The 27,395-nt window shown below is 40.7% G+C and overlaps 2 protein-coding genes across 3 annotated transcripts; both read left to right on the forward strand.

Moving 5' to 3' along the window:
- Positions 1-17,086: 17,086 nt before the first annotated feature.
- Positions 17,087-19,798, forward strand: LOC144706096 (BSD domain-containing protein). Its single transcript, XM_078578991.1, has 4 exons — positions 17,087-17,287; positions 17,688-17,806; positions 19,111-19,208; positions 19,557-19,798. Exons 1-4 carry the CDS (start codon positions 17,110-17,112, stop codon positions 19,696-19,698), a joined length of 537 nt encoding a protein of 178 aa, XP_078435117.1. The 5' UTR covers positions 17,087-17,109; the 3' UTR covers positions 19,699-19,798.
- Positions 19,799-23,482: 3,684 nt separating this feature from the next.
- LOC144705736 (uncharacterized) lies at positions 23,483-25,957 on the forward strand. Of its 2 annotated transcripts, none has more exons than XM_078578529.1 (6): positions 23,483-23,705; positions 23,784-23,829; positions 23,904-24,067; positions 24,147-24,249; positions 24,324-24,493; positions 25,120-25,957. In XM_078578529.1, exons 3-6 carry the CDS (start codon positions 23,957-23,959, stop codon positions 25,702-25,704), a joined length of 969 nt encoding a protein of 322 aa, XP_078434655.1. In that variant the 5' UTR covers positions 23,483-23,705; positions 23,784-23,829; positions 23,904-23,956; the 3' UTR covers positions 25,705-25,957. The 2 variants fall into 2 exon arrangements, with proteins under 2 accessions (XP_078434655.1, XP_078434654.1); XM_078578528.1 differs by having other exon boundaries at positions 23,784-23,824.
- Positions 25,958-27,395: the final 1,438 nt, after the last annotated feature.

The raw sequence follows: 27,395 nt of genomic DNA on the forward strand, positions 1-27,395 counted from the left end.
CAAGACTTGTAGATAATAATCAAAATACAAGCGACCATGTACAAGATGTCCCTAGTGTAAGATCAATCAACCTTATTGAGAGTGATTTTTTTAACCATCCAAGGTCCCATTCAGACCCACTGGTATAGATCAGGGACACGGACGAGATGGTTTTTTCGTCCCCAGACAAAAAATTCATCCCGTCCGAGGGCACAGATGAATTCCGGGATGAAAATTTGTCCTAGGGACGGCCGGACGGGACGCTTTTTGTCCCATAGGATGAAAAAACCGTCCGTTCGAAAGTCGCGGACGGTGGACGGACGAAAAGTAGACGGATTATTAATTAAAATTTTTGATAAAACTCCCATAAAATTATTTGTTTTTATTTGAAAATGTGGAAAATTCAATATTTAATCCCTCATTAATTAGGAATAAAATTATCTTTCATACATGCAGTTATAATCGTATTGTAGTAATTAATTGCGATAAATGAGTACTTTAACAGATAATTAGGTAAAATATGATTTTCACATACCCTTTATCCTTTGATTAATTTCCCTAAGAATGCAATAAATCTTTTGAGAGATGTAAAAATTTCATTATTTAAACCCCACCATTACAAAATCTTTTTTATTACAATGGTGTCTTTTTTCAAGTTAGTTATTGAAATCTTTGTAATACTTATTTCTGAAAAATTCAATTGATTTTTACGTAGTAGAAAGTTGAAGTTGAAATTCATTATTGAAATTCCAGATGAATGTAGATATTTCATTATTTGATCCCCAACTTTGTCAATCTAATGAAATAGTGTTTGAAGAAGTCATTTACAATTTTGAAAGATGGGTATTCCATCATGGAATTTCCATGCTTAAATATGTCACATGGTGTGCATAACTGATCAGATTTTTTAAATACTCTTATCTCCATCTTAAATTGAGATGGATATGTTGTAATAGAAAATTTCATATATTTCTTACGACCACCCTTTGAAATGTCCATTGGAGTTAAAAGGAAAGCAAACGAACTAAAATGTAAATAAAAAAAAATTTCAGAGGAGGGCTAGATGTGGGCATGTGGTGTTCATCCATCACATCAAAGGTGAAACAGAAAGTAGGCAGCATTTTTTCAGAATCTGAGACAGAATACTGATGTAGAGTTCATGCAGCCATCCATCAAACTCGCTCAAAATCACCTTCACTATGGTGTAGAATGATGGTGTTGAGATGGCCATCTCACCTCTACAGTTTTTAGGCAGTCCACACTGAAATCAGATCAACATCATAAGGAAACAAACTAAAATTGTTAATTCAAACAGGAATTCGAATGTGATCAATGGGTAACAAAGACTGATTGATGCAAATTACTAGCGATGGAAAATGGTTTACTACCCTTTTTTAATGTCTCAAAGAAACTGTTTCTTTTCTGAGATACGTTAACATATTCCGATATGAATCGGTTATCAACGAAAAGGGTATCTGAGGAAGAGAGTGGATACTTGAGAAAGAAAGTTGAGGATACAATAAATAGTGTTGAGAATGGAAATTTCACTCAAATGAGATTGTCTGAATAGCTTCAATAAAGAGTAGAATTATTAAACAGGCTGTTAGGCAGTAAGAGGAAGGGAACAGTTGACTCCCAGCGAGCAGCCGCAGATTACCTTCTAATCAGTCCAATTATTTACTCAAGTAGTAAATGTCAACCAAGGATAAATACTACAAGTCAATGAGAAGTTATAACTACAGAGAACCAGTGTAGAAAGTTTTTTTAGATATCAGAAATTAAAACTACAGTTCAACCAATCTATATATCCCATAATATAATAGCCATCTGACCTAAAGGGACCCGATTAAAAACGTTCAAGTGTTTCAGTTAAAAAATGAATGGTCGGGTCTGTTAATACAACCGCAGCCAAAGGGGAGATATATTTAGAAATAGAAAAATAAATCTTTACTTCTGAAACTGGATACCTAGAGCATTTGAAATCTTGGACACAAGTCTGAGAAATCTTGAAAGTGAAATTTAAGAAGGAATTTGGCTTTATATCAGAAAAAATCATTTCAAAATACAAAGCACAGTGTAATTTTGAAACTCTGGTTAAAAAAAAAGGCTAGTCAACCATTTTCCATCAGAGAGATCTACAATAATTTTCATATTCCCTCATAAAGATTCAAAATCTCAGAGGGAAAACAAATTCTAAATTTGGGAAGTGAAGATGAGAGACAAATTCGACGTTGCAGATTTTAAATGGAAATTTCTAATTTCACATTAGAAACAAAATTTTGAGAAATTAAGATCAGAGCTAAGAAAAATAATTTCAAAATAACACATCAGAGAGAGAGACTTTGCATTGCAGGTGAAAGACAAATATTTGTGAAATGAAGATCAGGCACAGATTCGAAATTGCATTTCAGAAACAGATGTTGAAAACTGCAATTCAGAAACATAAATTCGAGAAATGCAGAACAATGAGAAATTTAAAATGCAGTTCCATCCATAATTTCTAGAGCAGTTAAATTCACAAATGGGGAAAGATGGAAAAAAGCAACATGGATGGGGTACTAGCACGACTTAGAGTAAGCATTAGAACGTAGCAATAATGTAAACCCGTCCACTGCCTTCCTATTTTTCCCCCTTATGTTGTTATGTGGAAAGGAGAGAGTTAAGAAAAAGAAGCAGGCTCAGGCAAAGGTCAGAAAGCGATATAACATAACGCACCATCATAGGATATGTCGTCGTCGATAGAGTTATCATCGGAGTCAGACAAGTACTGGTCTACGTGATGGAACCATGCACGAAGCATCATCAACATCTCAATGCTCTTTGCATCTAGGCGTGATCTTCAATACCTGGTGATGCCTCGGCCAACCGAAAAAAGCCGCTCCACCGGTGTACTGGTCGGGCTTACGGCAAGAAATTGGGACGCAATTCTTGTCAAGTTCGGAAACTATCATTTTCTGACGTCCTTCCACCAGCTTAGTGGATTATCTTCCTCCTCACTGCACGGGATGTTTAGATGCTTGTCAAGCTCTTGTCGAGGCATTGAGCGTGGTCACTGACTCTTGCATGGACGTGTATATTGTCGCTTGGAGAATACATAATGTTACAGACGGTGTCTTTCAGATGGTTCGCCCTACTCCGAATCACATTCAGTTGCTTTTGTATTACACACGCAGTCTAAAAGACCGGCAAGATAGGAAAGCACGTCTTGGCAATATGACGGATGCACAAGGTCTATCATGTAGAATGGATCCAAAGTCACCGCCGTTACCACAGAATGATTGCCCCAAAGTACCGTTGCATACTGCATCAACTTGTTATGCATAGCACTACATGCCGAGCGCAACGCATCCCTCCGCTCAGCATCCAAGGCTGCCCCAGCACTATACATAGCCTGCTCAAGTTGAGTCTTAAGCTCCGCGATCAATGATGTTACCTCAGTGATTGGAAATTTCTTTTCGGAACACACAAAGTCAGAACCCTGGCACAGTGGGCCGAGGATGCGCAGATATTCATCAATCAACTCCCAGCCCTCCTAACATGGGGCATAATCTTTAGTCGACGTCGAAAGGAAATTCACGGCCGTATGGTCCAGTACCTCTCTCTTGGCAAGAGCACACTCTAACATAATGAAAGTGGAGTTCCAGCACGTTGGGTAGTCAACCTTTATCTTAATCGAGTTGGGGAGCTCATACATTTTGCACATATCAACATATTTCTCCATTCGTTACGTGGATCCATGAATAGCATTGATGATGGCTCTCACACGTGAAACATCTATTCCCAAAGGTGCAACTGTCATCATAGTATATTCATCGACTTGTGATTCAATCATTTCATCCATGTCCAACGTTGTATATGTGTGGAAATGTCAGACGCGTAGCGTATTACTTACGGGTACCTCGGGATTACGAATGATCTTCAGTCCCGCCTGGACTACAAGGTTGAGTACATGGGCAACGCATGGTACATGTCAATCCATAGTGAATTGTGGGTTTACGGTCTTCAGTTGATCTAGAACATAGGCGAGCATCGTTCTATTTTTAGACGCATTGTTCGTGGTGATGGCACAAAGCTTCGACTCGATGCCATATTCATATGCAACTTCCACAATGATCCTCGCCAAGTTGGTGCCGCAATGGGATCCCGTGGTCCATTGGATAGCAAGGAGTAGCTCACAAAGCTTCCAGTCGATGTCAATCTAGTGGGCAGTGACACCTAAAAGGGTGATTTTGTGATTTCCAAGCATCCTCGGTAAGAGTGACACTGTGCATGTCAGCAAACATCTCTATTAATTTTGCTTGTACTTATCTATACATGTTAGAAGCGGTTGCTTTGACCGCATCCGGACCAGGGATGTCCCCAACCACTTGTGTCCCGCAGAACCATATTCTTCGGAACGACTTCTTCTTCACAAGTTGCCAAGGAATATCGTTGTCACAGATGAACCTGACAAACTCCTCCTTCGTACGCTCCGTGTTGATGCCGCATATGTACAACTCGTGGGATAGTAATTCTTAATGCAATATACTTCTCTGCTTTGTCTAGATTCCCTTGAGTTCACCGTGAAATTTATGATGTACTTTCTCTAGATGTCTCAAAAATGCATTTGTGCTCTTTTCTTTATTCCGCTTGATGATGACCTTATGGGTGGGGTTCTGTGCTTGACAAAGCGTACACTAGTACTCGTTCGGGCCAACTTCAACAAATTGATCTAAAATTTTAGACCAATTGCATCTTACGCATCGAGATGACACATTATCATCAATCTCTATTGGACAACACTCCGCGGACACTGACGGCATAGCCCTAGCCGTTGATTTTGGAGTGGTAGCAGATGTGGACTCCATATCTCTATCAAAATAATTCACAATATGTAGTCATTTTTACTATGTGTGTGACGTGCAATTTGCACGACATATTAGAGTCACATTCAAATATAAATCATTTAATAGATACTTAAATAGTTGTTTTCAACACTCTAGGTTCATAAAAGACAAAAACGCAGAAAATAATGATGCTCTATTACAGTAAGTGATAGACCCAAAATGTGTCATGTAATTATACTCATTTTAAGGGCATTTTGGGATCAGTTCATGCGTATTTTACCCAATTTTATAACAATTTTACATTCCTTGCACTAAATAGAGCAAACGACAAAATAATGCATTTTAAGGTTATTTTTATGCATGTTTTAGAACTTCAAAGATTTTGTAGTAAAAATATTTAGGACCTTTTTAATTTTCTAAGGCTCTATTTAGTATGTCTGCTATTGCAGGGAAGAAGGGAAAGTTGGAGAAATTAAGAGAAGAAACAAATAGAGAAAATTTCATGAAAAAAAGAAAGATATATATTTCATGGAAAATAAAGAATGATGAAAGTAAAAAGGAACCCCTTAATGGGCCGGCAATGGAGCAAATCAAGTGTTGTGCCTCAAGAGAGCAGCCACGTCCGGCGAGCGTGGAGCACTCAAGCCAGTCCCAGTCGCAGGCCAGGCCCATGCACATGGAGCCCAGAATGCTGGCGAGGCAGGATGTGGGTGCACCATAAACGGGGCCCAGAATTGCGATTTAATCGCAGCCGTTGGATGTTTATGAGAAAGATCCGAAGGCCAGGGGCATTTATGTCCACCCTCGCCCCTAGCCATCGACACCGGCGGCCGGAAACCCAGGCCGTTAAAAAGGGGCTGAGTGCCCCCAATTTCTCATCTTCTGACCATTAAGCCATTACGGCGGCGGAGGACCCGTCTGGTTGCAGTGAGAACGGCAGGAGGGTCTTGACAACCTCCTGACCGTTGGAGAAGCTCCGGGAGGCTTTAAGGAAGAGCTAGGAGAGCTCAATTCTGCGCCAGCAAGGGAGAGAAGGAAGGGGCAAACCACATATCGATGCTAGGCGGCGGCGATCGGCGCCGCCACCCCCTTACTTCTATTCAGGGCGGGATTAGGTACTCTAAGCTTATCTTTGTTGAACTTCAAGATTTTATAGTTTAATTTTGAATCGAGTTTGTTTACCCTTGCTCTGATCCACTTTTCATCCAAATGTTGTTACCGCGATTTCTTCGGACATTTCATCAAACAACTAGTGTGTTCGATGAATATTCCTTAATTTACCTAAGTTCTACCCCATTTAACTTTCCAAAAACGTCAAAAAAATATATCTCATCTTATTTTGGGCGTTCGACAGAATGAACCCTCTTAACCTCTCTTAATCACTACTCGAAGTCTTTCGGGCATTCTGTCGAACACCTCACGGACGTTCGACAAAAATACCCTATTATCTCTATAAGATATTTATAAAACATATAAAAAACATACTATTAATTAAATACTATATAAATAGCTTCTCTTCTATCCCTCCTCAAGGGCATTTGGTCGAACACCTCTCTGGTGTTCGACTAAATCTACCTGTTTTTAAAATCAATTATAAAAACTCTATAAAAAAAATATAAATCATATAAAAACCTCTCAAATACCTATAGTGATTCTATACTAAATAGTTCACCCATATCAGTAGTATTCTATAAGCATAGGGTATCTTATAGTGATATACTTACTTTTAACTACTACTAGTAACCATACTATTACCCTTCTTATATATAATATCTAACCTCTTCAGTTCTTCATTATTCTTTTCTAGTACATATATAGAATCGTAGATATTTTCTCCTCTACAATTATCTTATCAAACTAATTTCCCCTCTACTTATTAATTAATTATTGCTTCCTATCCCTCTTATCTTTAGTATTATTTCTAGATCTTATTAACTAATAACTCAATTATCAAATCTACACCTAAAAGCCAGTCCCTGTGGAGACGAGCTTACTCTCACTTATACATCTTTGTGTAAGTTTCTACATATTATAAATTTATTTGATTGTAGGCAAATTAAAATTACAACGACCATTAAAATTAGCATCGCAATTTGCCTCCGTCAGTAAGTCAATTGAAGGACACTTATACCAATCAGAAGAAACAATCCATCAATCATATTTACTTCGTCGACTGGTCAAATCTTAGTACACTGAGTAGAATGGACTGATGGATCCATTACAGTAGTGCATATGTGACGGAGGATGGGTGGAAAGAACCCATTTCTTCTTCTGCATATTGTCAAACCCATTTGGAGATTACCATTGATATTAATCGCAAATCTTTAAACGATTGCACTAACAATAGATCGACAGATCGATAAACATTCTGGTGAACTCAAACAAAATAATCACATAACACATGCAACAAAATGATATATATGCAACTAAAAAATTGTTATATAAGACAAATTGATATATATATGTACCTCTTTTGGGTCAACGACAAATATGCCTGCAATCAAGAAGCTCCTGAACAGATGCGTAGGAATGATCTGAAATTGATGGCGAAGCCCTCAACGTATCCGCATTTTTTTTCTCTAGGTTTGGTTAAGGTTTTATATTTAAATAAACTTTGTACTAGTGGTCTTAAGAGGGGGACCCTTTCCTAATGGGTTCCCTCTCTTGGACCACTCCTTAGGGCCCATTATCCTCCCTACATAACGGGAGGAGAGGGCGCCCGACGGAGTAAGTCTAGTTGGATTTTTGGAAACAGTTCCCGTTCCGTTTAGAGAGTAGAAGAGTGAAGGGCGGACGGGACGGGACTGACCTCGGCCGCCCGTCCCGTTCCGCCCCCCCCCCCGTTCCGTCAGGACAGACCGACGGAACCCTAGGCGGCCGCCGCCGCCGGGGTTCCAGGTCGGTGGACCGCCGCCCGGCCGCCGCCCAACGCCGCCGCCACCGTAGCAACCGCAGCCGCCCTCAGCGTCGCAGCCGCCGCAGCGCCGCAGCCGCCGACACGGCCGCAGCCGAACGCCGCAGCCGCCGCAGCGGCCACAACCGCCAGCGGCGCGAGCCCCGGCGTCGCAGCCGCCTGGCGCCGGATCAGCCGCAGCAGCCCGCAGCCCGCAGCCCGCAACCGCCGCAGCCGCCGCGCCGCGCAGCCACCGGAGCGCGCGGCAGCCCGCAGCCACCGGAGCCGCGCAGCAGCCCGCAGCCGCCGCCGCCGGAGCCGCCGCAGCAGCCCGCAGCGGCCGGATCAGCCGCCGTGGTGCCCGCAGCCGCCGCGGCGGATCAGCCGCAGCGGTCGCGCGGCAGCCGGCCGCAACCGCTGGAGCCGTGCCACGCCGTCGCCGCGAGTCGCAGCGTCCTCGCTCGCCGCCGCGTGCCGCGCCCTCGCCGCACCCCCTACCGGTCAGTCCTCAACTGCGCCGACTCGGCCCATTGGGCCTGAACACTACAGGTCGGTGCCCCTATTCCGGCCCAAGGGGCCCACTCGTTGATCCGGCTCCTGCATCCTGAGGCGCCGCATTCCGCGCTCCGAAGCGCCGCCGCTGCCCTCCGAATTGCTGCGAAGTCCAGCCGGCAACACATGCCCTGAGGTGCCGCAATCACTCTCCGAACGCCCAATCACCATGCACGCATCTCGAGGATGCCACGACAGCCGTACGCCCATCACGGGCCTAGTTTTGGTGGGCCGCCGCAAATCTCGGTGGCCCGATCTGGTCCAAGCCCGAGGCCTATAACCGCGAAGGAGGGCCATTACCGCGGCCCGCTATCTTGGCAATCTCCGGCCGCCGCCATCGCTATCTCCGGCTACCGCCGCTGCCACCATCTTTGGCCGCCGCCATCTCCTGTCGCCGTCATCTCTGGCCTCCGCCGCTGGCCACACGACGTCGCCTATGGCCGTCCTATGCAGCTGCTAGTTCGCCGCCGTCCTCGCCATCCGGCCGGCTGAACATCCGCTTCCACCGGTAATCAGGCCCGTCAACGCCTTGAAGACTACCCGAGGAGCACATACCACATGGAGATAGAGTCTACTTCGGCCCTCCAACGAATTGAGGACCCAGGACAAGATCTTTCCGGGACACCCACCGACAAGGCGGGCGTGCCGCCCAAGATGAACGTCCCCGAGAGGGACGAACGGACCGCACGCTCCCGCCGCAGGACGTCGACAATGTCCGTCCTGCATCAGAAATATTTGACAGATTCCATGGAAAATACATATAAAGCAGCCAAATAAAAATATATTGGGGCCCACTAAGTATAATATTAATTTTCTGTGAAAAAAATCCAGGCATGATTAAAGATAAAATTACCCACATATACTTTAGGTTCTTGGGCTACACAAGCGGATGGGCTGAATTTGAAGAAAACTAATTGAAGTGGATCTAAAAACAATGATATATTCTTCATTTTACAAAGTCGAGCTAAAAGTTGCATCATCTGCACCAACATTGTCATCTGAGTCACTTTTCACCATATTTTATCTTATTTGAATTTTCAGTTAGGATAACTGATCTCGAACTTTCTTCATTAGGCAGAAATGCTTAACAAATTGTCGAAATGTTTGGGGGGGGGATTTGACTACAGAACACTTGTGATAAGAAGCATGGATCTAATTGAATTCATCTCAAATCGTTTCAATTGAATTCAAATGAATTTTAAGAATTAGCATGCATCAGATTAAATTGAAGAGACAACTCCGATACGAATTTGAAGAACAGTACGAAGAAATTTCGACAGCTTCTTTGCGGCCTGCCAAAACAAAACAGATTACAATATTGAATTAAACTCTCTTAGAATTAGCATGCATCAGATTAATTTGAAGAAATAATTCCCATAAGAATCTGAAGAACAGTATGAATAAATTTCTATAGATTACATTATTGAACAGCTAAATAAATTCACATTTTGAGGAGGGATTCAACGGTGTTAAATTCATTTATTGGTTGCATGACGGAAATTTGGTGGACTCAACAGATTACAAAACAATATATGATGACCTTTCATATATATTCAATGTGTATATATGTATTTATGAAGTGGAGTTGAGGGATTATGGAATGGAGTGAATGAATTGGTAAATTAATGGATGAAATGTTTGATAAAGATAAGTAGTTGGATAATCTTAATTTAATGGGATTGAGGAAGTTCTAAGTTTCAAACACAAAATCTCACTAAAAACCCTAATCTACTTCCAAGATCAGGAAATCTTCCCCTTCATGATAATCTCATCCTCTTATCAATATTTCTCTGTCATCATGTATTCCCCTCTATCTCACTCATAAAAAATACCAGAATAAACCTCTGAATATGCATTAGATAAATTTTTAATACCCAATAAGTATTTCTGATTTAAATCCAAAACTAAACTCGGGAATTTGATCTGAGGATCAAGAATCTACAAAGCTCTCATCAGATGGTCAGCAATCTTTGCAAATTGTTCATCTGGGTAAAATAGTGGCTGAATGTATGATTTCTGTTATCCAATTTTCCCCCCAAATTTTTTTTGAAATTTACCCCTGCAGAATTTTCTAACAGTAACTAAATTTGAGAAATTTTCTCCTCGGATGAAGTCAGCTCCTCATAGTTCTATGAGGAAGTTTTATAAAATTATTAAATTTTAGAGTTTAATGCAAATTTATTTTTGACCAAATACCAAAAGTGTGGAGGAAATCAGAATCTTACAGTTCTGTAAGGAAATAGTTTAAAATTATTAAATTGTAGATTTTAATGCAAATTTATTTTTGACAAAGTATCAAAAAGCATGGACTAAATATGTACGTTATGGTTATGTAAGGAGGTTATCTAAAATTATTAAACTGTAAATTTTAATGCAATTTTATTTTTTACAAAATATCAAAAAATTGGACGAAATCAGTGCCTTACAAACTGTAAGTTACAGTTCTGTAAGGAAGTTATCTAAAAGAGAAAGATGACATAAAGAATTATCGATGATAGACAGAGAGAAAAATGGATGGGTACAGGAAAGAGGGACGACATATGGATGGATAGATGGATCATGGATGGGTGAAAATAAAGAGGGACGACATATAGATGGATAGATGCTAAACCAAAAGATAGATGGATTATGGATGGGTACAAAGAAAGAGGGAGGACATATGGATGGCACATACCTCGATGTTGGGAAAGCGGTCTTCGACGATGCGAATGGGCGCCGGGCGGGGAGGGCCACCGACCTGGTTGCTCTGGGGAAGGGGTGGAGGATTGTCCTGCGCCAGAGGGGGTGGTGTTCTGCTTCCATTTTTGAAGGAAGCAGCTAGGGCGCGACTGGCTTTTTCAAAATAAACATATTGAAATATAAACTTATTTAAAACATATTTTTTCATCCGGGATGAGGGACGGGATGGCTTTTATCCTGGATGGGATGAAAAACCGTCCCAGAATGGTTGGATGAGACGGTTTTTTAATCATCGGACGAAAAACCATCCCGTCCTTCGTCCCGGGGAAAACTCTGGACGTTGGACGGGATGAAATCCGTCCCATCCCGTCCATCGTCCACGTCCGGGACAATCCGGATCTATACCCATTGTCTCTCCTTAATGCCTCCGCAAAACTTACATGATCAACCATCTTCATAATTTTATAATGAATAGATTGATATTCTAACTATTTTGATGTCCTTCTTGAATATCCTATGAAAATGAATATTTATGATATTTTTTTATAGATGAGTGATCAACATTATATGATCTCATCACTATCACTATCATTACACATCTTTTACATCATAGTAAATATTCTACATGAATAATAATCGGTATGATTTAAATTAAGAAATTCAAATGAGACATGGATGTGTGTTTGTCTTCCATCAGTAGAAGGATAATTTTTGAGCAGAGGTTCTTAGCATGTGTAATGGTGAATACCCAAATTTTTGAGGAGGGAATTGTTTTTTACAAAATGAAATTGGGGAATCCCTACTTCAGGCCATAATTCGGCCATTAATATTAACATTACCTCCATTATATCATATCATTATCAATATCAATGCCAGTATCTCTTATTGGTATCTAGATGCGCAAAGCTTTCTAGATACCTTTAGGATGTCAGACGGCATGGCTTCTAGATGTGTTCAAGGATGTGTCATATGTCCCATTTGCCTCGAAAAGATGTTTATAGAGACACTCATTCTGAAACGTCCCTAGTCCCACCTCTAGAACTATCAACCACTAATATGATTTGATCTAAGTAGACTAGACATTATTAACGTAAGTGTCAGCTCAATATCACACTAAATTGAATTTTGATATAAATATATAAAGTTTATGCAAATAGAGAGGTCAGAAATTTAGCTTTATCGAAGAAGAAGTCATATGTTGGAAGCAGAGTAAATGACGTAGGACGGCCACGGAATGGACGACTAAGGAATGGACAACTAAGAAAAGAGCGACTGAGGAGACGGATGGGTTGACGACGGGTAAAGGGTGATAGACGGGTTTGTAGGGAGGGATAAAACAGTCCATAGAAATTCACACGGTCGGATTCAGACTTTAAAACCGATGAAATCTGGTGGTGCAGCTCCGACCCTTATCGAGGGCGGGAGTACTGTCTTCCCCCATTGCGACGATGCCTAAGCACCAAAATCAATACCCGAATTCGCGTCGCGAGGAAACACTCGAGTAAGAGGGAGAAGAAGTAGAAAATCTAAACCAAATCTAATTCTGACGGTGGTGGAAACTTCTCGAGAAAACACTGAACGGAGAACACTTCGACACCAAAGAGTTCAGGTGTACCTCGGCACCGTAGTGCGTGAAGAGGTTGCGGGGAATTCAGATCGTGACGAGGCTGGGCGAATCTGGGCGTTGAGTGGCCCACTAGACGAGGAAGATTCTGGGCATTCCGGGCGTTGAACAGCCCTGGTAGTGAGTAGATATCGTTGTCGCAGAGTCAGGCGTAGGCGACTACCCGCGCGCTCGAAGCACGCGTAGGGTGCGCGGAGCGCGTGGAGCGCACCCGGAGTGTGCGTAGCGCGCGCAGCTCGAAGCGTCGGACGGCGTCGATGACGACCGGCGGCATGGGGCGCTCTAGGCGACGGTCTAGGACGTGGCTTGGGCGGCCCTGGCAGGGGCGGCCTGGGGCGGCCCTGGCAGGGGCGGCCCTAGGGGGGCCTGGGGCTGCCCTGTTGGGCGACCTTGGCGGGGTTGCCTGAGGGCGGCCCTTGGCATTCTTGGGCGGCCTTGGCGGGGCTACCAGGGGCGGCCAAGGGCTGCCCTGTTGGGGCGGCCTGGGGGCGTCCCTGGGTGGCCTTGGCGGGGCTGCCTGGGTGGCACAGGGCTGCCTGTTGGGCAGCCTTGACAGGGCTGCCTGAGGCGGCCCCAGGTGTTCTTAGGCGGCCTGGCGGCTACGGGCGGCCAAGGGCTGCCCTGTTGGGGCGGCCTGGGGGCGTCCTTGGGCGGCCTTGGCGGGGCTGCCTGGGGGCGACCTGGGGACGTCCTTGGGCGGCCTTGGCGGGGCTGCCTGGGGGCGTCCTTGGGCGGCCCTGGCGGGGCTGCCTAGGCGGCCTTGGGCGAGAGAGAGGGAGAGAGGGAGAGAGAGAACGAGAGAGAGTAAGAGAGAAAGCGGATGGAGAGAGAGGAAGGAGAGAGGATTGTAGGCCGACGTCGCGAGGCAGTTGCGGCGCCGGCGGCGGCGACTACTAGGGTTAAAAGGGATAGGGGAGACTGGGCAGTCCTCCAAGAAGAGTTAAACAAAACTCAATTCTTGAAATTATGACTGCCTAAGAGTTTCTTGAAAACAATGGCCTTTATATAGGCCTTGGAGGAAAGAGAAATTGACGAGAAAGTAAAGACGTGCGCAATGTCACGCCAAAGGGCAGTTGTGGATCTGCCTTTGGCGTCGTGTCATGACGCGCGTAGAGACGTGCGCGGGTGGAGACGTGCTAGTTGGCGGTTGTGGCGTGTCAGCTTTAGTGTTGACTCCGGTTGACCGTGGTGACGCGTTCGTCGATGATATGTTGGCGTCCTCGCCATCAGTAAAAATGGGTGAAAAGACTTGAAGAACTTAACTTGTGATCCTGTGACAATTCTTGATGTGATACGACGACGGCCGGGATCGATCGGCGCGTTTCACGTCACAGGGTTATGATGCGAATGTATGGGATGTAAGCCGAATGATGAGAAAATACGAATGAGCAGATAAGGACTTGACGGATAGCGACGTCGGCCGTACTGATCAATGAGAGACGAGTGAACCTAAGATCAAACTCCCAATGACCCGCTGGACCTACTAGACGTCTACTAAGTGAGGGGCATCTAACAGCCCTGGAGCGTTCGGCGTCCAAGTCGGATGACAGTCCGTCTACCACAAGAATCCCTATGCTCGACAAGGTGGCTAGTCCTATCCGATGATGTTCGAGAATATCACGGTAGCGGACGCGATAGGGGAAGACGAGACTGTCGAAGATAATAATACTGGAGTTTATAGAGGGGAGACGAGACTGACCTTTGTATCGCTTAGTCCAAGGCGTCCAAGTCATCGAGCGGATGCTTAGTGTCAGGTCGTGCGGACGAGTGTCGTTGGCGAGGACAAAACCGGGTGCGGATGGTGCGGTCGTAACTACCAGCAGAGAGCTGAGTCCACAGGTGGCGTGCAACAAAAGTCGGAGCAGAGGGCGCACAAGGCGCGCGCTTGGCTGGCGCACGGCGTAGTCGTGTGGGCGGGCAAGACAGCGAACCAAGTATCGTGGGAATAGTCGTGGGGGTGGGGCAGAAAACCAAGTAATCGGTTATGGCGTAGAGGGTGGGAATCAAGAAATCAAGAAAGATGAGGGCGAAGGGGAGAACGAAGGGGAATCAAGGAGATATGGTGAGATCAAGAAATCAAGAAATCATGAAATCAAGAATTCAAGAAATCAAGAAATCAAGAAATCAAGGGGAAAGAAAGTGGGCGATCAAGAAAGACAAGAGGATGCGGTTGGGGATCAAGAAACGATGGGGAAAGGAGGGTGGGCGATCAAGAAAGGCAAGACGAGGCGGTTGGGAATCAAGAAACGATGGGAGAAAGGAGGGTAGGCGATCAAGAAAGGCAAGATGAGGCGGTTGGGAATCAAGAAACGATGGGGAAAGGGGGCGATCAAGAAAGGCAAGACGAGGCGGTTGGAATCAAGAAACGATGGGGAAAGGGGGGTGGGCGATCAAGAAATGGTGGAAGGGTGGAAAAAGGTACCAAGAAATGGCTTTCTTGAACTGTAACAACCAAGAACCCTCCAAGAAAGAGGAGTTCTTGACGGATCTGGGGTGTGCTCCCTCGACGGAGCAGATTTCCCCGGTTGATGGCGTGTCGGCGATGCTTCTTGAATCTCCCAAGACCCCCGGAGTAATCTCGACGAAGGCCTCTTTCGATTCTTGATGGCGGCGGCTTCTTGAAACTCTTTCCTCGCACCGGAGTGATCTCAACGGCGCGCTTTAACACATCTCCCTCGGAGTGATCTCGACGGGGAGACGTGGGCTCTACCCACGGAGTGATCTCAACGTGGGGTGGGGCTAGCCAAACCCCCTACACTACTCTCTACGATAGGGGGGGAGACGAATTGTGAATAAACTTTTCAACAATGACTCCAAGGTGTTCCTTGGGCATGCCATCCCCTTATATAGTGAGGATGGGTGCCAAGTGAATGTGGGAGAGGACGAACCGTCGCGAGACGTGGTTCGGCCTCCCTTACAAATTCAAAATACAAACATAAAAAGTAAAAATGACGAGGACGGGGCCCAACAACATTGGCCCAGTCCACGAATCCAAAAATACAAACACACATGAAAATGAGCATAAGTAAAAAGATAAAAGTTCTTACGCGGGGTACTTAAACCCCGGGTGGCGAGCGTCGGCGCGAGCTGCTCGGCGTGGCTGACGACATCCCGTCGCGTCATCCTCGAGATGGTTCTTCGTCATCGTGGCGTCGTCCTCGAGATGGTCCTCCATCAATTCTTATGTAACTTATTTATTAGATTTAGTGGGAAGGCAATGGATGAGGGTATAGGATGGACGGAACAAGACATTACAGTATTCCAACTAGTCATCTGCCATTGGACTTGGACTTTGTTCGGTTTCCCATACGAGGTGTTAGACAAAATGGATGGAGGGTGGTTGGAGACAGAGTAAATCACCGGTGCCCTATGACAGAATGACGTGTGATAGAACGAAAGGCACGGTGTCAGGACGGATGATTGATGATGGTGATGGACAGGATGGACAACAGATTATCAACCATGTCCAAGCCTTACCCCAAAGGGTTGCAGATAGACAACAAATGACAGAATAGTATGTAAGGAATGAGACATTACAGCTTGTCACTTGGTCGTACGTCACACAGTCTGCAGTTTACTCCATTTCCATATGAGGGGTCAGTTAGTCATCCATCACACAATAATTTACTTTAGGTTGTAGACCTAAAGTAAATTACTGACACCTGACAAGGGAAACAAGATTGAATGGCATTTCGGCCAGTCATCCGTCACAGAGTATGATATCTCCTACTGTTTTCGTCCTAGGGGCTGGACCGAATGGGCAGAGGACAGTTGTAAACCTAGAGTAAACCAACCCCAACCCATGACGGAATGGAAGGCAGGAAGGCTTTTATTCTGTTTTCCCTCTTGAATTCAGGCAGGATGACGGATGAAGATTAGGAAGGGAGTTGATGACGGATGGGTTGGCTTGAACTAGGCATCGACACGTGGCATCTGTCACGTCACACGTCACCGTGATGGAAACGTCACGGATGACGTGACGGTGATGCTGACAGTTTAAGGGCTCCGTGATGGTGAAGGTGACGGATGACGAAGTGGTTGTGATGAGGGCGCGACGGTGACAGGGTGCCCCGGACGCGTGACGTGACGGAACAGCCGTCACCGATGACGCCCCTGATGGAATTTTTGAAAACTTAAAACGGACAGAAAATACTATAAAAATCATTATCTTTAAGCTGTCCGACGTCTGAGATGTCGCAACGTGACTTCGCCATTTCGATTTCCTGGCATTTTGCACAGAAGTCCCTGTTTTTCTTGTGCACGCACACCGATGCCTCCTATAAATAATTGGAGATGTACCCCTCCGATTCCCTGTCCTCAGGTCTTATTCAGGTCACTGGTGACGGTGACACCCTATGGAGAGATGCCTGACGGGAACATGACGGTTTTTTTGCATTTTTGGGACGCGTGATGGGACGGTGATGTGACTAAAGTTTTGTCACACCGTCCGTCACGTTTCGTCATCCGTTCCGTTACGTCCGGGACGTGCCGTTCCCTAGCTTGAACTGCTATGTTCTTGACTTGCATTTCTGTGAGTAAGAACTCCGTCTTCTTCGATGATGGGCTCTTCTTCCTTCTCCTGGCTTCTGGGTCGGGGAGGGGGATCTACGAAGCAAAGGGTTTCTCTCAAGGAGGAAGAGGAATTTGGTGTGACCGAGAAACTGCAGGAATTCGTCCGGGGATTGACTGTCGACACTTTCAAAGATTTTCGCCTCTACCAGAACGATAAATGTGGTAACTTTTTCCTTTTTTAGCGCCTTGGTCACTGATTTGAATGTTTCTTCAAAAGATTTTTCTTCATATTATCCGTGCAGAAGATTGGAATTGGTCTTACAGCGCTCCTCTGAGTCTCAAGGAGAATTCTGCCTCATCCCGTGAAAACATTCAAAGATAATTAAGATGATTGTTGGAAGTAGAAATCGGGAATTTTATTTTTTCCATCGTGAGATTGATTGATGGTTCGGACAATCACAGACCATAAGCTTTATTTGTTACCTTTCTTTTTCTCTGGAGATAGATTGATCCAAGATTCAGACAATCATAGACCATAAGGTTCATTTGCTACTTATTATGTGCGAATTTTTTTTCTTGCCTAGAAAACTCTTCACTGCACGTAGTATTTAATGATCATCAGATGATTCGGTTACCACTGGGGACTCAATTGGAGTAGATCATAAGCATGAGGAGAATATCCAAAAGGATCTCACAGACTGGCAGCAAAAGCATGCCCTGCTCATCGTTTCAGGTGTTAAGGTATAAAATCTCTCCTCAATTTGGTGGATATTTTGTATTTTACTCTATTGGTGTGGTTTTATCCTTTTAGTAGGGTGATCTGTATATTTCATTCTTAGTTATGTAAAGGGAAATGAGATAACCTCTGAATATATTTCTGTCGGAGAAGGAAAGAGAGACAATGATTGAAGTAAATGATGTTAAACCTGTGATAATATCCGTTATGGATGGCTGCAATTTAGCAACTTCTTGTCTGCCCTCCTTAAGGATGGGCTACAGGTATTTAAAGGAAAATTACTCTAAAGAAGATGGACGAAAATACCCCAGACAGGAGTTGGGAATCATCAGGGTGATTTTTAATATGATTTGTTTTCACCGATGAAGCTGACATCTAATCTTATGATGAAGACCTTGTAGGCAGGGATATGGGAGAGAGAGTGATATCAATCCAATATTTGATGGAAAGTATTGATCAATATCGTCTTCAACGATACCAAACCAAACAAATGTATCTCACAACGGAAAAAAAAACGAGGATCATTGCCTGTCTATGAGTTGAGTCTAGATACTAAACTTGACATTCGCGATCATTGTTTGTCTATGAGTTGAGTCTAGAAACTAAATTTGGGGCACAGATTTGACATGAGTAAATGAATTGACAATAACTTCAAAAAAAAAAGGGAAGGAAGAAACCCAGATCGGTGATGCCCGTGATATGGTATATATGTATACATACACTCCGATGAATACTCTCTGGTCACATCTCTCTAAACCATGAAAAGGCAAGACTCACCGTGGCTTTTGTCGGATGAGCAACGAGCCAAAAAACCACACATTTAGGGTAACTTAAATTCAAAAAAGTGACCCTATATCTCTGTTTTTATCTGCACTTGTAATAACTGGGGTGAGTGTTCTGTTACAATGGACGGTTTTCTTTCTGTCACTTAGAGGTTAAGATGAAAAGATAAAACAAAAAGAAATACCCTCTTTGCACTTTTTCATAAATGTAGCTTTATGGGCTTTGGAACGCTTTTCATTTATTAATTTTTTAAAAAAATGCTTTTCGTTTATTACTTCTAATATATTCTGCTCTTAATTAGAAAACATAAATTATTTTCTATAGCACGAATGCAAATTATTCTCTCGATTAAAGGGCAGTGTGAATATATCATTGTTTCTGCTTAGTATTCTCGTTTCTTTCAGCATGAATCTGGCCATATTTGAGCTACGTTTTTTTTCTTTCATTTTCTCAAATATGATCACTTCTGAGGGAAAATTTTTCGTTGATGTTACTCATATTTATTTTCTCTTCATTTCTATTCCAGGAATTTTCAAAGGTTAGATACGTTTTGTGTCCTAGAGTTATGAAAGACATTGATTTCTGGAGAATTTACTTCATTCTTGCAAAGAAGTTCTTGGCACCGTAAGATCTCTGACCTTTTCCTTGAAAACCATCTTTAATCGTTTTTTATGAGTTCCAAAGGATTAGAACATTCACTGACGACCTATCAGAGGATATGATTAAGCAAGTTATGCTTTTAATATTGCATTTTATTTAAAAGATTATTGATAAGCACTTGTTTCTGGACAGGCGCCATTTATGTACAATTGAACAACAATCGTGAACTTGTAATTTTTTCTGTTCAAGCTATTAGTTTTTTACTCGAGTAATCAGTAAAGTAACGGTGGCATTAGCTGACGTAGCATTTTATTCTTTCTCCTGATTTGTCCTTTCTTTGAGTGGAGGTCATTTTTTCGATACCTTCTTCAGGTACGAACTTCGTGCAACACAGAAAGCAAAACTAAAGATGATGGCAGCGAAAGAACAAGAACAAACTGACAAAGGTGTCATTGAGGTGGAGATGACATTGTCAAAGCCATTGGACAACACCTCTCCTACTATTGACCTGTAATATATGGATGATGAATTCTAATGATTATTTGGATGTAGATTCATATGGTTATCATGTGCATTTTTGGGTTTCTATGTAAGTGGAAGGTTGATACGCAGGAGCATAGCTTTTTATAGAACTATTGGTCATGAGAATGTAGTTTTGAATTTTTTTCAAATTGGAAATGTGGTAGAAAATTTGATTCCTATTATAGTCTATTCGGATGGTATGTGGTAGAGACCTCTCCAGAATCATGAATGACTGGAGAGAGAACGTGAGATATCATTCATTTTTCATAAAAATATGGAAAATTAGTAGGATTAGTCGATAAGTAATATGCAATAAATAAACAATATTTTTACAGTTATTAGATTATCTGTAACAACTTTCATAATTATTGATCATAGGGATGCAACTTCATTCTTTGAGTCGTTATCTAGCTATTTATTTATATTAGCGTTTTTTAATGGTGCAAGTAAAGACCCTCTCAAATCATGTATGGAGAAAGTTGGGCATCGATTACTTTCTATGGAAGTCTTAATTTGAGATTCAGTGGGATTAAATGAGGATATGTAAGAAGTTAAAATGAATTCAACACATCATAAATTTAAATAAGCTCCGAAGGCTTTGATTTTTCTTGGTGATTTGCCTTGACCAACTAATTTCTCCCACATTTTGATTTGATTCATTTTTCTAGGGGGGCATTACGTATTTACTTTACAAACGAGTTAGGACAAATTACGAGTACGCTTCTACTTTTTGCAATGAATGTGGCCATATCATTTCATAAATATTTTTTTTTGTTTTCCAGTTCTAATAATTTTCTTTCAGAGTATTGCTCGATGCTAACCTTGGTTTTGAAATCAAAACAGATAATTTCAAGTGCCTAACCACTTTTAATTAAATTTCTTGGAATCAAGCGTTTGAATTATTTATGTTTTGTCAACATAAAATATTATTAGGTCTGCAACCCTAATCCTCGAAAAGCCATCTAAATGATTAGTCAATGGAATGATAAAAATGGGATATTGGGATGAAATAAAGTATTGTCTTCAAATGTTTAGACTGGAAATATATAAATAAAACGATGATGGTTGAAAATAGAGCGGTACGAAAAAATGTTATGGTGCTGCACTCTCTAGAAAATCCATAACCATATCAAAGAGTGAGGAAGACAACACTATCCGATAACAGCTATTTATCAAGTGCACGACTTAATTAATTTTCCAAATTTCAAGTCCTGAATAAGTTCAACTAACGAAACAATACTATTCTGGCCATGGTAAACAATCATGTTGGACTAGGCAGAACATTTTAGACATTTTTGTGTTCATCTTCCTGATTTCTCTCAAGTGTTTATCTTTAGTGACATATGTCTGGGTTTATCTCTCACTTTCTCTAACTTACTGCATGATTTGGCAGGGATCCCTAATGTAGAAGATCTAAAAATAGGATAATATACAAACAGTTAGATATTTCGAAGCTGAATTTCCATCCAAAGTTAGCTATGCATTTATCATTTACCCATTGGCTATCGAATTTGAACTATATCTGAGAATATGGATACTATTTTTTCAAATTTAATGATACTTCTGACCTGTCTCCAGAGAAAAAAATACCTTTTCAAGTGTATAATTTAATCCAATTATTTGTCTTAATAGTGGAAAGTGGTATAATTGACTCGAAAGATAATGTACCAATCGTTTCTCAATTTTCATCCATATTTCAATATTTGAATACATGAGTTCAACACGAGTAGTAGTTTTATAGACTATCTAAATGGTTTCAAACAAGTAAGTCTAATAATCTCTTTAAAGAAATCTCTAAAATTATGTATTCCACTAATTTAAAAGAGTAAATAAACAACCCATGGTTGTAAATTCATCAAGTATTTTTATTGTACTAAGTCAAAGTTATATAGTATTTATTACACATTATGATGTTTTTCCGACTTTGATATATTTTTTGTAGACTATCTAAATGGTTTCAAACAAGTAAGTCTGATAATCACTTTAAAGAAATCTGTAGTAATATTTTTCCAAGAAGAAAACGAAAGTGATAATTTACTCATGGGTTAAAGAAATGAACCATGAGTCATGATTCTACAAAACTAAGAAATTTTCACTAAAATTATGTATTCCACTAATTTAAAAGAGTAAATAAATAACCCATGGTTGTAAATTCATCAAGTATTTTTATTGTACTAAGTCAAAGTTATATAGTATTTATTACACATTATGACGTTTTTCCGACTTAGATATATTTTTTGTAGACAATCTAAATGGTTTCAAACAAGTAAGTCTGATAATCTCTTTAAAGAAATCTGTAGTAATATTTTTTCCAAGAAGAAAACGAAAGTGATAATTTACTCATGGGTTAAAGAAATGAACCATGAGTCATGATTCTACAAAACTAAGAAATTTTCACTAAAATTATGTATTCCACTAATTTAAAAGAGTAAATAAACAACCCATGGTTGTAAATTCATCAAGTATTTTTATTGTAGTAAGTCAAAGTTATATAGTATTTATTACACATTATGACGTTTTCCGACTTAGATATATTTTTGTAGACAATCTAAATGGTTTCAAACAAGTAAGTCTGATAATCTCATTAAAGAAACCTGTAGCAATATTTTCTCCAAGAAGAAAACCAAAGTTATAATTTACTCATGGGTTAAAGAAATGAACCATGAGTCATGATTCTACAAAACTAAGAAATTATCACAAAAATTATGTATTCCACTAATTTAAAAGAGTAAATAAACAACCCATGGTTGTAAATTCATCAAGTATTTTTATTGTAGTAAGTCAAAGTTATATAGTATTTATTACACATTATGATGTTTTTCCGACTTTGATATATTTTTTGTAGACTATCTAAATGTTTTCAAACAAGTATGTCTTATATTCACTTTAAAGAAATCTGTATTAATATTTTCCACGAAGAAAACGAAAGTGATAATTTACTCATGGGTTAAAGAAATGAACCATGAGTCATGATTGTACAAAGCTAAGAGATTTTCACTAAAATTATGTATTCCACTAATTTAAAAGGGTGAATACGCAACCCATGGTTGTGACTTCATCAAGTATTTTTATTGTAGTAAGTCAAAGTTATATAGTATTTATTACACAATATGATTTTTTTCCGACTTTGATACATTTTTTGTAGACTATCTAAATGGTTCCAAACAAGTAAGTCTCATAAGCACTTTAAAGAAATCTTCAGTAATATCTTTCCAAGAAGAAAACGAAAATGATAATTTACTCATGGGTTAAAGAAATGAACCATGAGTCATGATTCTACAAAACTAAGAAATTTTCACTAAAATTATGTATTCCACTAATTTAAAAGAGTAAATAAACAACCCATGGTTGTAAATTCATCAAGTATTTTTATTGTAGTAAGTCAAAGTTATATAGTATTTATTACACATTATGATGTTTTTCCGACTTTGATATATTTTTTGTAGACTATCTAAATGGTTTCAAACAAGTAAGTCTGATAATCACTTTAAAGAAATCTGTAGTAATATTTTTCCAAGAAGAAAACGAAAATGATAATTTACTCATGGGTTAAAGAAATGAACCATGAGTCATGATTCTACAAAACTAAGAAATTTTCACTAAAATTATGTATTCCACTAATTTAAAAGAGTAAATAAACAACCCATGGTTGTAAATTTATCAAGTATTTTTGTTGTACTAAGTCAAGCTTATATAGTATTTATTACACATTATGATGTTTTTCCGACTTTGATATATTTATTATAGACTTATAGTTACCAAGTGTTTATGAGGACCAGATGGAAACCCAGTAGGGTTCATACAGTTCTTTGTAGGAGAGCCCGCGGAGACAAGTTCTCTTCTCTTCTTGCTGAACGTCGAGGACCGAGGCCGATCGATTCTTTCATTCTACGGAGCTTCTACAGAAGAAAAAGCTCAAAGCGTGAGTCACTACTGTGGTTTCTACCCAATCAAATTGCTGAACGTTTGTCGATTTCAAATGGATGCGGGCAGCCCTGGGTGAGTACATTATTTCTTGATCTGGGTTTCTTCCAATATCGATTTTCATGTCGGAATTTTCTCATTTGCGCATTTCAGGAAGATTTTCGTCGGGGGCCTTCCCAAGGACACAACTAGCGGTAGGGTTGGTATTTTTCTTCGTATTTTACTATATTTTGTATCCCATCGATTATCTTTTTCGGTTCTTTCCGATTTCAGGGAACTTCTTGACCCATTTCCAAAAGTATGGCGAGATCACTGATTCCGTGGTGATGAAGGATAGAAAAACTGGGAAGCCTCGTGGGTTTGGATTCATCACTTTTGCCGATCCTTCGGTTGTTGATCGGGTCATTGAAGACGAACATGTCTTCAGTGGAAAACAGGTTAATCTCAAGTTTGAGAGTGAATTATTTGGCAGGTGATTTTGTGTTCTTGTACTAAATCTTGTTGTTGTTCTTTCAGGTGGAGATCAAGAGGACTATTCCGAGAGAGGCTGGACCTGGGTCGAGGGATTTCAAGACCAGAAAGATTTTTGTGGGGGGCATTCCGACTTCGGTGACTGAAGGTGAAGCAATGAGAGAAGGCTTTGAATTCTTCGCCATACTTGTTCTTCTAATGATGAACTCCTTAATCTGGCAGATGAATTCAGAGAATTCTTTGAGAAATTTGGAGAGGTGAAAGAGCATCAGATCATGCGTGATCACTCAAACAATCGTTCCCGAGGATTCGGGTTCATCACCTTCGATTCCGAGAAATCTGTGGATGATTTGCTAGCAAAGGGAAACAGAGTCGACTTTGCCGGTACTCAGGTAATTACCAGAGGTCACCTAATCTTTATCTTTGAAACTTTCAATCTGTCTGTCCAATTCTCATCTCAGAATTCCAACGAATGATAGGGAAATTAAAAGCCACAATTCATGCACACTAATTATTTATTTTTTTAGCTCTATGTCATGCATTAAGATGAAATTCCTTTCGTGATTTCCTAGTGTCTTATGGAATAGACCGATAAATTGATGCAATTATGGAATTCCAACGAATGATAGGGAAATTAAAAGCCATAATTTATGCACATTAAATTACTTATTTTGTTAGCTCTAAGTCATGCATTAAGATGAAATTCCTTTCGTGATTTCCTAGTGTCTTAGAATGATTAGAATGATATATTGATGCAATTTTGGAATTCCAACGAATGATAGGGAAATTAAAAGCCATAATTTATGCACATTAATTATTTATTTTGTTAGCTCTAAGTCATGCATTAAGATGAAATTCCTTTCGTGATTTCCCAGTGTCTTAGAATGAAATAGACTGATAAATTGATGCAATTATGATGCGCAAATGACATGCGAGCTATATCCACATTGGGATCATCCTAATCATTATCATCTTTCTCATTTCTTTCTCATAACCTTCTTCTTTTTTCTACTTTCAGGTAGAAGTGAAGAAGGCTGAACCAAAGAAGCCAATTGTATCCCCACCAAGGCACTTTAGAAATCCCCCATCTAGTTTTGGAGGAGGAAGATATGATGATCCCTATGGTGAGTATGAGAGAGAGATGTTTCGTCCCAGATACGATCGGATCGGCGGGCCTCTCCCTGGCAGAGCAGGAATGTACGAGAGGTACGGCGGTGGCGACCTCGGACCCGCTTACAAGGGATACGGTGGCGGCGGCAGCGGTGGGGTGGGCCCATATCCGGGAGAGTCGGCATTAGGGTTTTCAGGATACTATGGCAGAGGCTATGACCCTGGGAACTACAGAGCGAGCGAAAGCTATAGGGGATATGGAATTGGGGCTGATCCCGCCGTCTTCGGCGGAGGAGGCGAGGACTACAGAGGTTATAACGGGCCCGATGTTGCCGGGTACGAAGGCGGTGGCCAATTTGGTCTCGGACCCGGCTATGGCGGTTACGGAGTGGCTGGCGCCGGCGGTAGCGGTAGCGGCAGCGGCGGGTTGTATGGAAGTAGGGGAGGTTACAGCGGGCCTGCCGGGGCGCGCTACCATCCTTATGGAAGGTAGAACCAAACCTCATTGACTGTTTTATTTGGTTAGTCTTCTCTTGTAGAACTTAACATCCGAATCATTTCATGTTGTTAGTCTCCAAACTGCATCATTAGAGTAATTTAGTTGTCTTTGGGGGGGGGATTAATCTGCGAGAAGCTCTTTGTGTTTTGGATGTTTATTGATGGCTTTTAGTATTTTAAGGATTTCTTTCTAAGTCATAATGAAAATGTAAGTGTTGTGCAGTTAAGTGCGCACTTCCTTGTTTTTACCTGTAGAAGTAAGTCGTTCATTGAGTTCAGATGTTGCCAAAATCCAACGGTTATTCGAGTTAGAAGAAAGTACAATGCTTCTTGTTATTCAGGTTTTTTGAATGGTTCAGAATTTTGTCTTAAAACTACGAACATGTTGAGAGATGGGTTGTGCTTTTAAGAAAAAATAGCGAGAGTAAAGTCTGTCAGTTTAGTTACAAATATAACTCCGGATCAATCAGAAACAAATAAAGTGATAGAACTATCCAAGTAATTTATACTTTTAGAATTGTCGAAATGGATGATTGAACCTTCTGATTCTCATCGGTTCTAATTTTGCTAATAGTTTATTTGCAACGCTCCATGGTTAGAGAGAAGTCAAAGGGCAGTTTATTCTAATATATGACAAAAATAAGTTATTGAAGTTTATTATAAGAAAATTGGTTTGATACTTTATTCCAAACCCTCTCGTATACTTCACGTCGAACAAAATAAGACGGGCGTTACTTTTTCAAATACATTATTGCCGTAAGAAATATCATTTAATTTGCACAATAGTATCTGCATCAACATATGCAAACGTCAAGGTTTATGTCTACCATGGTAAATAATCAATTATCTCGTTTGCGTTTTTCTAGAAGTCAATTTTTTTCTGTTTTCATCAGTGTAGGATATTATCTGTACAATTTTTCATAATATAGTCTAACTTGCTTTGATACTTATTATTTTATCTTTTTTTACTAAAATATTAATATGGTAGTTTTTTTTGTGGAACTTCTGGACCTATTTCTTTATTAAATAACAACCCTCTCCGTTCAAATAAATGCATATAAGGACGAGCGTTAAAATGAATGATTATAGTAAATAATGACGAAAAAGAAAAATGAAATCATAATAAATCAGTTCAAATATAATATAATATGTGCGAAAATTTCAAAACAGAGAAAGCAAGGAGCCAACCTATTAAAATGTAAAACAGAGGATTTTGCAATTTACTGAAATTTTAACTTAAAGTCAAACTTTATGAACAATTTTGTCTCTGTGTCTATTTTTGCCCGATATGGAAACTTTTCAAAAAATTACGCCTAAACAAAAATGTATGTTAAAAGGTGATTATTTATTTAAACTTTTCTTATCGAATTCTAACAGTGAATATTATGAAGTATGTGGGTAAAAAATAATGTTTTAATTTATTTCATAATTTTCAAATGCTTCATTTTTTATAACACATATATGTGTGAGCCAATATATTTATTAAATGCAAAAAAAATTATTTATTCTAGAATTCATCCAACCTGTTAGTAACCTTTCTTAGAATATCTTGTGTTTAAGTATACTGGGTAATAATTTTAAATTTTGAGTTATGGATGGGGAATTTTATCCAAACTTTTATTTTTTTATAATACATTGAAATTTGTCATTCGAATGCAAGACTTTTTTATTTAAAAACTGCTCTTT

Source organism: Wolffia australiana, chromosome 7, assembly GCF_029677425.1.
Source record: "Wolffia australiana isolate 7733 chromosome 7, ASM2967742v1".
In the NCBI taxonomy this organism is placed as follows: Eukaryota; Viridiplantae; Streptophyta; class Magnoliopsida; order Alismatales; family Araceae; genus Wolffia; species Wolffia australiana.